The sequence below is a fragment of the Vicia villosa genome, linkage group LG3 (assembly GCF_029867415.1).
Source record: "Vicia villosa cultivar HV-30 ecotype Madison, WI linkage group LG3, Vvil1.0, whole genome shotgun sequence".
Classification (NCBI taxonomy): Eukaryota; Viridiplantae; Streptophyta; class Magnoliopsida; order Fabales; family Fabaceae; genus Vicia; species Vicia villosa.
In genome coordinates this window covers 149,718,665-149,729,315 of record NC_081182.1, presented here as the reverse complement: position 1 = coordinate 149,729,315, position 10,651 = coordinate 149,718,665, and the positions used below count along the sequence as shown (strand labels likewise).

At 35.5% G+C, this 10,651-nt stretch overlaps 1 protein-coding gene and 1 non-coding gene across 2 annotated transcripts; one reads left to right on the top strand and one right to left on the bottom strand.

Annotated features, from left to right (window-relative positions):
• The first annotated feature begins 4,421 nt into the window (after positions 1-4,421).
• On the top strand, positions 4,422-4,528 carry LOC131593771 (small nucleolar RNA R71). Its single transcript, XR_009281152.1, has one exon. It is a non-coding gene; the product is annotated as a small nucleolar RNA R71 (small nucleolar RNA).
• Positions 4,529-6,755: 2,227 nt separating this feature from the next.
• Positions 6,756-10,651, bottom strand: LOC131659156 (early nodule-specific protein 2-like). Its single transcript, XM_058928387.1, has 3 exons — positions 10,304-10,651; positions 8,237-8,388; positions 6,756-6,807 (listed from the first exon to the last, which is right to left on the bottom strand). Exons 1-3 carry the CDS (start codon positions 10,649-10,651, stop codon positions 6,756-6,758), a joined length of 552 nt encoding a protein of 183 aa, XP_058784370.1.

Genomic DNA, 10,651 nt, shown 5'->3' with positions numbered 1-10,651 from the left:
TCAATTCAAATCCATTTATTTTTAAATTATTTTGTTTGGATGGAGTATTAAGATAATTCATTGTTAGACTTTTGGTGTCATTTTTTATAAAATTTAAAATTTTTGGACCAAATTAAAAAATAAAAAAGCAGGGACTAATTTGCAATTTTTAAAAATTTGAAGGACTAAATTGTAAATTTTAAAAATTATTAAGACCAATTTGTAATTTTTTGAAAATTTTTGGGGTCAATTTATAATTTTGAAAAATATAAGAACCAATTTATAAAATTTGAAGAAATAATAATAACAAATATATTTTATAGAACATGAGAGGAATTCTAAATTCTTTGGTTTTTGGTGTCATTTCAAAATAATTAAATTTAACTTAGATGAAATATTTCATAAATTTCCATCATTTTAACAATTCTTCATTTTTGTATCAAAATAATGGATTTTGGTTAAATCATTTTAAATTCCCTAAAAAAATTACTTTCCCTCGTTAAAATGCTCCATCCAAACACACTCTTAAGGTACAAAATTAACTTTTAACATTTCAATTTTAAAGTTTTCATACTCACCAAAAAAAATGGTATATATATATATATATATATATATATATATATATATATATATATATATATATATATATATATATATATATATATATATATATATATATATATATACCATTTTTTTTGGTGAGTATGAAAACTTTAAAATTGAAATGTTAAAAGTTAATTTTATATGGAGTAAGTGTTGAACACTTACTCTTGGAGTCAATATAACCCTCCTCATATATATATATATATATATATATATATATATATATATATATATATATATATATATATATATATATATATATATATATATATATATATATATATATATATTACATTTTTGAATTACACAATATTATAAATTATAAACTTCAGGTGAATTCTAGAATGAGGGAGCAATTAAGTCCCTCACCAATGTATATTAGATCTTTTAAATTAATTTAAGGGTTGAGATTTATTAAAATAAAAAAGGTAACACTTATGTTTGCTAGTATTGAATTCTTCCTTTTCTTTTACAGTTACTTTTTTCCTTTTTCTTCTTCTTGTTAACCTCCTCGTTAGGGGTGCTCAAAACCAAACCAACCCAATAGAAAACCGCAAACCAAACTAAACCAAACCGAAATCGCAAAAAACCGCATTTGGTTCGGATTAGTTTTGGTCATTTTTTAACAAAACCGCACGGTGTGGTTCGGTTTGCGGTTTGTATTTTGTAAACCGAATCAAACCGCATTATGTTACAACCTAAATTTTACTTAACTCACATCCAACCCAAAATTAAACCTATTATACATTAGCCTTATGATTACGAACAATTTTCTCATCCTTACACATATAATTTCAGTCCCGATCTTCTCAAATCTCTAATAACATTATTTCACCTTCTTTGCCACATACATCTTCTCTCTTCTTCTATAATCTTTACTCTCCTATATTCTTTCTTTTTCACCTTCTCATTTTTATGTAAATGTTCCGTATTTCAGTTTCATTTTTATCGCACATCTTCTTCTCTAATCTCTCAACACTTTTTCGTTTTCTTTTTCACCTTCACTAATCTTTCGTCTCTTCTATTTTTTTGTATCATTATAATAATTTTTATATTGTTTTATGCTATTATTTTATGTTTAATATTCCATTTTTGTCTAATTTAATTTTTACATATTAAATAGAAAATCGTTGTCAAAATATGACGAATTTTGTTGTTATTGGTTAGTGTATGAATGTCTAAATATAAAATTATGTTGTCATATATATATATATATATATATATATATATATATGGCTCAATAAAATATTTGTAAAAAACCGAACCGAACCAAACCGCATTAGTTTGGTTTGGTTTGGTTCGGATTTTTTTTAAAAGCCAACCGAACCAAACCAAACCGCACTATTTTTTCTCTTGCGGTTCGGATGATTTTTTTCGTCAAAACCGCCCAAACCGCACCGCGAGCACCCCTACTCCTCGTTATCCCCTAACCACTGTCCTCTAAACATTTTCATGGTGTGGTTCTTAGATTTTTATTTTTCCTTTTTAAATTTTGAGACCCATTGAAAATTTCTTTATAAGTTAATTCTAAGTTTCTTCTCTTTGTTTTATTTTTTTATCTTTGATTAATTTCTTTCTCATTAAATATAAAAAACTAATCATCTTTGTTTTATATTTTGATTTCTGATCAATTTCTTTCTCATTAAATATAAAAAATAAATCATTTACACATAGAAAGAAATGAGCAAAGAGAGACAATGAAGGAAGATGATATAGAGAGAGAGGGGAAGAACATTGTAAATTGTTATTATGAATATTTCTCTAAAAAAGTATTAACGGCATGGAAATGATCACCTAGTTTTATTGAATTTGGAAATGTTTATCCTCTCTGTGCCATCAATAAAGCCTTTGATATTATAAAGGTTTCACTAGGAAAAATATTAAGGGGGTGAAGATTGGATAGGGGAAGACATTGTTGTAACTTCTTTGATTTAAAAGAATTTGAACCTTTAGATTGTTTCAATAGAGCTAATGGTATTCTAGTAGTGGTACACCCATGAGGGACTTCAATAGATCTAATGGTATTCTAGTAGTGGTACACCCATGAGGGACTTAAATGCTCCCTCATTTTAGATATCACCTAAATTTGATAAAAAAAAAAACTATATTGTTTTTCTTGTTTTTTCTCTCTTTTCAATTACCAAAAGTAAAATTCAATATATCGCAAATCTATTTTAATTATTTTTCAGTTTCAGAATTTATAAATAGAACATAATTTACAAAAACAATTTTATAAAATTAAATAACTAAACAAATTTAATTACTTTTAAATTTTAAAAATAAAAGAAATTATTTTACTTAACTAAATCATATCAACTAGTCTTTAATCTCTAATTCTTGGAATATATTAATTTCTCTCTCTTGATGAATCTAATGGTTGATATTTCTTCCTCTCATCTCTTATTTAAAAATGCTCTCAATTCAAGTTTTAGTGTAACTAACAAACATGAGTGAAATCACACAAGAAAGAAAAAGAAATGAAAATTGGCATCCATTATAAGACTCAAATTCTCACCAAAGATAATGATCTACAAAAAATGATGCTTAATTAGAATAAGTCCACTTTATCATACTAAAAATGCAAAGAAAGTCAACCACATCACACCATGATTCTTTAGTCAAGAGAACAAATAAATTATTTAAACAACACTTGCAACCCCAAAAACCAATGAAAAAACATGCATTTTTTTAAAACAGAAAAGAAGAAAACAACAGAAATAAAATAAATGACATCCCCCCACACTTAAAACATACATTATCCTCAATGGAGAGAGAGAGAGAGAGAGAGAGAGAGAGAGAGAGAGAGAGAGAGAGAGAGGGGAAAGAACACACCAAAGAAGTCAAGGCGGATAGATAACTGAATAAGTAGTCATTCCCACATAAAATTAATACTAATCACTTAAGATACAAATCATGAATTCAACAATTTGAGACTAATCACTTAAGATAACTAAATAAGTAGTCATTCCCACATAAAATTGATACTAATCACTTAAGGTCCATCGTAGTTCGTTCCACTTCGTAGTGTTATCACGTTCGCATGTCCTTTAGGATTAGGTTGTGGTTGAGCAGGAAACGTGCCAGCGGGGGCAGCGGTAGGTGCTTGTTGTTGAGCTACTTGTGAAATTTGAGTTTCTAACATTTTGTTATGTGTAGCTAAAGCATCTACTTTGTTCGATAATTGTTTTAGTGGCTCACTATTATGGATGTTTTGATTTAGGAAGTCCTTGTTGGTTTGTTGTTGGGAAGCTATAAAGTTTTCCATCATGATTTCTAGGTTCGACTTCCTAGGGGCGTTTTGAGCAGCTACAGGCGCTTTTTGATAGCCAGGTGGGACAGCAGGTGCTTGTCCAAGCGCGTACAACGCATTGTTGTTCTTATACAAAAAGTTTGGGTGGTTCTTCCATCCAGGATTGTACGTGTTAGAATAAGGGTTTCCTTGAGCATAGTTTACTTGATCAGATGGGATACCAGTCAAGAGTTGACATTCGACAACTGCGTGTCCAGTCAATCCACAAATTTTGCAGTTAGGTGCTACAGCAGCAGCGGTGGCTGAAGGAGTGATGGTTAAGTTTTCGATATTTTGAGTTAAAGCGTCTACTTTAGCGTTAACGCAGTCTATACCACTTACTTCGTACATTCCTCCTTTGATTTGGGTTTTCTCTAGAGCGGCTCGTTCTCCACCCCATTGGTAATGGTTTTGTGCCATGTTCTCTATGAGGTTGTAAGCTTCATCATGGGGTTTGTCCATTAATGCTCCGCCAGCAGCGGCATCTATAGTCATTTTAGTGTTATAAAGTAGACCACCATAGAAAGTATGGATGATCAGCCATGGTTCGAGTCCATGATGAGGGCATAGTCTAAGCATGTCCTTGTATCGTTCCCAAGTTTCGAAGAGTGATTCGTTATCTTTCTGGGTAAATCCGTTGATTTGACCTCTTAGCATAGCGGTTTTGCTAGGCGGAAAATATCTAGCTAAGAATACTCTCTTCAATTCGTCCCATGTAGTTATGGAATTAGAAGGTATGGATTGAAGCCATGCTCTAGCTCTATCTCTCAAGGAGAAAGGAAAGAGCCGTAATCGAATAGCTTCGGAACTAACGTTGTTAGCTTTGACAGTGTCGGCATATTGCACGAACACAGATAAATGGAGGTTGGGGTCGTCTGCAGTGCTTCCAGAGAATTGGTTCTGTTGAACAGCTTGTACCAACGAAGGTTTCAGTTCGAAATTGTTCGCCTCAATCGCAAGTGGTGCGATACTTGAGTGCGGTTCAGCGCGTGAAGGAGCGGCATAGTCTCTAAAAGGACGAATAGCAGCCATCTCTAACTTCGGGGTAATTTGATTGATTTGATCAGTAAAGATCAATTCCTGATTAATCGGAATTGGTGCTACTTCGGGAAGATTGCGAGCTCGACGTTTGACGTTAATAAAACGTTCGATCTCGTTAATTCGTTGTATTAAATCTCCTCCTTGTGAACGAGTATTTGGCATACAATCGTTCAAAAAGAAAGGAAAGAATTGCCCTAGTCTCTACGGTGTAACAGTGAGTTACGATATCGACTTAAATAGTCCCCGATAACGGCGCCAAAAACTTGATCGCGACTTTACGTGTCTATTAATCTTATGACTGCAAGTGCACAGTCGTGTCGTGTAGTTTTAAAAGATATCGAATCCACAGGGACTATGAATCGATCTACCGTTATCTAAGGTTACTATGTAAAGCTAAGACTAGTAATATTTTGATTGTTTCTAAGGGGAAGTGATTGTGAATTCTAAGAAATATAATAATAGATCGATATCGGTATGTATTTCGTTTAACTTTAGGTGATCCGAGGGTCCATTGGCTAATGTATTAATTCGATTAAAAATCTTTATTAATTCAATTGATTAAAAGTCCTCCTCTCAAACTCTCGCTCTGTTGATTTAGACTACTGTCCTAACTCGTAATGTACGCTTTCGCCATCCCATTAGATTTTAGAAAAGCTTTTTGGAAACAACGTAATTAATAAAATGCTTGTTTTATGAAATTGTTATCTACTTAAATCTCCTAATCTCAAACTTTCGCTCTGTTGACTCGGAACATGCTAATATCTCTAACGTACGCTTTCGCCATCCCGCGCGGGTGTAAAAACATTTTTAGAAAATAAATAAGTTCTAATTAGTTTTAATACGCTTTCGTCATCCTTAAAACTAATGTCCTATGTCTACTATCCAGTTAAAGATCTCAAACTTTCGCTCTATTGATTTTAACCTTTGACCGTCTTAACCCCTCAAACTTTCGCTCTGTTGGTTTTAAGACTACTAATTAAATTAGACATACAAACCAAAAACAAGTGATATTTAATAAAATATAATTAAGCCAATTTATTTCGGATCCCACGGTTAACTTACTTTACATACCGATATCTTAGTTAATTAGCCAGACATATTAATACGGTTAAGCATGCATAAATTAATTTGGTTTATAATAAAAGGCATGTTAAATGGCATACAATATATCATGCAATAACAATAATAAATAAAGTGGTAAATGATAAACCTGAAATAAAATAAATCTGAATTGAATGGAATCTTGAAGTATCGAACTTCCACCACAGGTTGGCTGGATCGTTCTTCGGAAATTAACGGGCAGAAATTTAAAACAAGGAATAAAAAGGATAAATCTAACGTAAGGCTAGATTTATAAAAGGTTCACAACAATCTCCGGAGTGGAAATTTCTGTGAGAAAATTAAAGCAGTTGAATTGAAAGCAACAAAGTAAATGATGGTCGCAGAATAATTTCGGCAGCACTTCGTTAGCAGAAAATCGGACCCCTTGGACTGAAGTAGCAGCCTCTATTTATAGGTGAACTTTTGCAGTTGGATTCCGTGAATGTAGCACTTCTGGGCTGGGACTCGGAGACGCACGTCTCCACTTTTTTAGGGAGACTCAGCAAAATGACTTGAGACATGCGTCTCAAGTGGAGAAAATATAGGGGGAGTTGGAGACGGATGTCTCCTCATCGTGACGTGGCAGAGAGAGACGTTGGAGACGGGCGTCTCCACGTGCTCTTTAGGTCTTTCCAGCTCCTTCGTGGGCTGGTCTCTCTCTTTGGGCTTTTGGGTCTCCTTTTTGCACCCCTTTCTTACTTCAGCACCCCTTTTTCATCTTTTAGGTACAAATAGTAGTCATTTAGCTCCATTTCTTCTCCTTTTCACAAATAATCTCAATAAGAGCGTAAAACCTGAAACAAAGCAAATACTCGCATAATATCATAATAAAACAATATAATTAACGGAAAATGCTATAAATATTTATGGATTTCAGGCTAAATATATGATATAAAATCGTGTTATCAAATTCCCCCAGACTTGAACCTTTGCTTGTCCTCAAGCAAATAATAAGATAAAAACAGGAGGACAGTGAAATGAAATACACTTCCACCACGTCGTTCGGTCATACTCAGCTACAGAGTATTTTCGTTTGAAAATTATGCGGTAGATCCTAGCAATAGACTTACAGTAGCGACACTAGACAACTCCCAGCGTGCATACCAATCCGAATCATGCCATTATAGCTTGACCTTGACTCATCATCTTGTTTTACCCTTTTCATTCGCGCGCAGTCACATTAAGCCCATTATCTTGACACGCACATAGCAGAGTAGCCGGTTAGTGACTATGATCCTTCTTATGGAGTTCTGGCACATTTACGTGGTATACTCCTTAGCGCTCATTTGTAGATTGTGGGGAATCGGACAATAGTCCTTCCTACCAAGTTCAGTACCAGGTAACTTCTGAACCAATCAACAATGAGTTTTTAATTTCTTTGTATTTGAGATCTGTGACCGTTAGGTTAAATGATCTTGTGAGGATCACCTTACTTAGTAGGCACATTTCTATTAGCGGTTAAGCACATAATTATAATTATAAGGATCATACACTTATATTCATCGACTCTCTGCGTAGTTGGTGTCTAAGACGGTGCCGACTGCTAGAATAAACTAATAAGGGTTACTTCAAAAATTAAAGTCGATGGTTTTCGGTATAAAGGATACTCAAATCGGTTACGCACACTCGGGGGTTTTAGAGTGTCGGGACGATAAGGGTATTGTCTTGAATCTTTATTGTGATTTCTATGTGTTAAGTATTTGAGTAGCTTCGTACTTCTCGAACGTGTGGGGTTATGCGTTTATCGTTTTGGAGTAAAAAATTTTGTTATGGCTCAAGAGAGTGGAAGAAATTGTAATAGCCACGGAATTAAACATATAAGACTTGAAATTCCATAAATATGCTTTATTGAATTTGAAAAGAAAACATTACAAGGAAAGAAAATAAAATAAAATAAAAGGAAATGATAATAAAGCGAGTAATACGACTCCCCCAGACTTAGATGATGCAGTGTCCTCAATGCATGTGAACTACTCCTCATTGTTGCGGTTGCGGGAACTGCTTGCGCCTCTTGTACGAACACGGCGACGTCTATCAGTAGGAGAACCATTTACACGAATGTTAAGATCATGCAATTGTGTAGCAATTTCAGTGTATTGGCCTTCGTTCCTAATAGCGTAGTCACGGTGCTCTTGTTGCATCTCTCGAATAAGCCTTAGTGTTTCGTTTTGATTTGTCTGCATAGCTTGAAAGAGTTGGTCTTGGCGTTGAATTGCAGCATACATGGCATCGAGAGTAATAGGCGGAGGATTGTTTTGAGGAGGTATGTTGAAATCAGCTTGTGCTTGGTTGAACTCTTGTTCCATTGCATCCACTGGCTCATTATGATGTTCAGGTTGGTTTTCTTGAGGATTTTCATTAATAAGCCTCCAACGCTGAACGTAACGGATGTTGATTTGCTCTGGGCATGGCAGGATGACATTTGGAATTAGAACTTTGTTGATGACCAGAGTGTAGCGGCCATCATGACGGGGTGAAACCAAGTGAGAGTCACGGCAGTAAGTGAGATCGAGGGATTGAGCAGGCATCATGAGGTGGGAAAGTGAGATGAGGTCATCAGCAAGACCTAAGGCACAGGCCAAGGTAGTAATAATGCCGCCAAACAGGAAAGGGTTTGTAGCGGGGGCGTTGATGCAGCCTTGGATGTGTTGGAGCATAAATGGTGCGGCATTGAAACGGATATTATTTAGCGCACAGTATAAGAAAAATAATTCATTTTGGTTTACCTTGTGGTTGTTGGATCTTGCAAAAATAGTGTGACCCAAGACACGTTGAAAATAACGTATAGCGGGGTTTTGAATATGAGAAGCATGAAGGGTCCTCCAACCGGTAGGAATTTCGCCAGTCAGATTAAACCAAAATTCGAAAGCGAGTTCCTCCCAAGGTCGGCCATTTAGTTCTTGAAAGATTGTGCGGTGAGCATTTGGTGCATTGTTAAAATGCAAATACGTAGCAACTGTTTCTTGATCCAAAATAAATTCACGGTTAAACATCCGAAATTGGATGTTACCGGTTAAAAGTGGTTGATCAGAAGGAGTGTCGTAATGGAAAGAGCTTAAAAACTCTAAGACGAGCAGCTCATAAGTGGGTACGGGTTCGGTACAGAGGTGGTGTAGGCTAGATTTTGTGAGCAAACAGGTGACACCATCTATCAGACCCAGAGTTTCTAGACATTCGATGTTCACGAATTTCGTGGGGACAACCGAACGTTCATAGAAAGCGAGGTATTTGGTTCGTTGAGCATTGTCGTCTTCCTCTCAAAATATAATGTGTTCAAGGTTGGGAGGAGGTCTCTCAGGGCGTACGCTTCGAATGATTAAACGCGGAGGCATTGTGTGTTTGGAAGGAGATAGTGTGGAGAAATAGAAGAGTAGAAAAAAAATGGTTTGGAGGTTGTGGAGAAAAAGAGTGGTGGTGGTGTGGTTTTATAGTGAGGTTTGAAAATGGTGGAGTAAATATAGAATTGATAGAGATTTATGGTGGTGTTTGAATTTTGAATGGAATAGAGAAATGGGAAATGATGTAGAGTTAAAGAGGTGGTGATGGAGGATGAATGTGGTTTATGGTGTTTAAATGGAAGAAATTATGGGGAGAAGGAAGAATATTGAATGAAGAATTTTGAAATTCAAAATTCAAAATTCTTAGAGGGAGAATTGATGCCTCTGCGTGGTCAACGAAGCAAAGCAGCTGCTGCCCTTGGGAGACGCGCGTCTCAGGCAGGCAGTCTGCTGGGGGACAAGATATGGAGACGTGCGTCTCCTGTCTGTAACATGCAGATGGGTGGTCCCACATGGGTGGAGACGTGCGTCTCCTTAGCCTAGGGAGTGGTTTTCACGCATGTACTGGTCTGGACAGTTTCTGACAGGTACAATATAGTGTGATAAATTGTTCAGAACAGTGTCATATTTTAATACTATAAACAGCAAAAATAATGGTAACCAAGCTGAATATATTATATGCGTTCAGGAATATATAGCAGTTAATAGCAGTGCAGTATAACACAGTAGCAGTAAATGAATATAAATAATGCATTAAAATTAAAACTGGTACTGAGTGTTGATAGAAACAGAATGTAAAAATGCAGAAAATTAAATTCTAAACTAGGAATTGGAAATTGCTAAAACTAGAAATAAAATCTAATAATCTAAGCGTCAACATCTAGCCACGTCTGTTGTTGTGCACATTAGAATAAATGTGTTTGAAAACTTCGTCGAATTGAGCATTGACGGTGTCGATGAAATTGAAGAAGTGCATTTGCAGAGTGTGTAGCTCGTTGCGCACATGTTGTACTTCGTGTTGCAGTGCATCGATGGCTTGCCCATGCGTGTTCTGATTAGGAGCAGGCTCGATCCTTGGAGGAGCATTTCTTGGGGCCACTGATTCAGCAGATGCAGCAGGTTGTTGTTGTTCAAGCTCGACGTCAGTCATGTCTTCAGATTGAATTTCTTGTGAACTAGTAGGAGTCTCAGGCTCATACTCAGGAGTGGGTTCATCTTCAGGTAGAGGCTCATATTCAGGCACATGATCATCCTCATGCATAGGTTCGTATTCAGGTTCAAGATAATCTACGGGTATATGTCCATTTTCATAGTATCCAGGAGGAGTGTCAGGTTCAGAATCTTGTTCTGCTACATACAT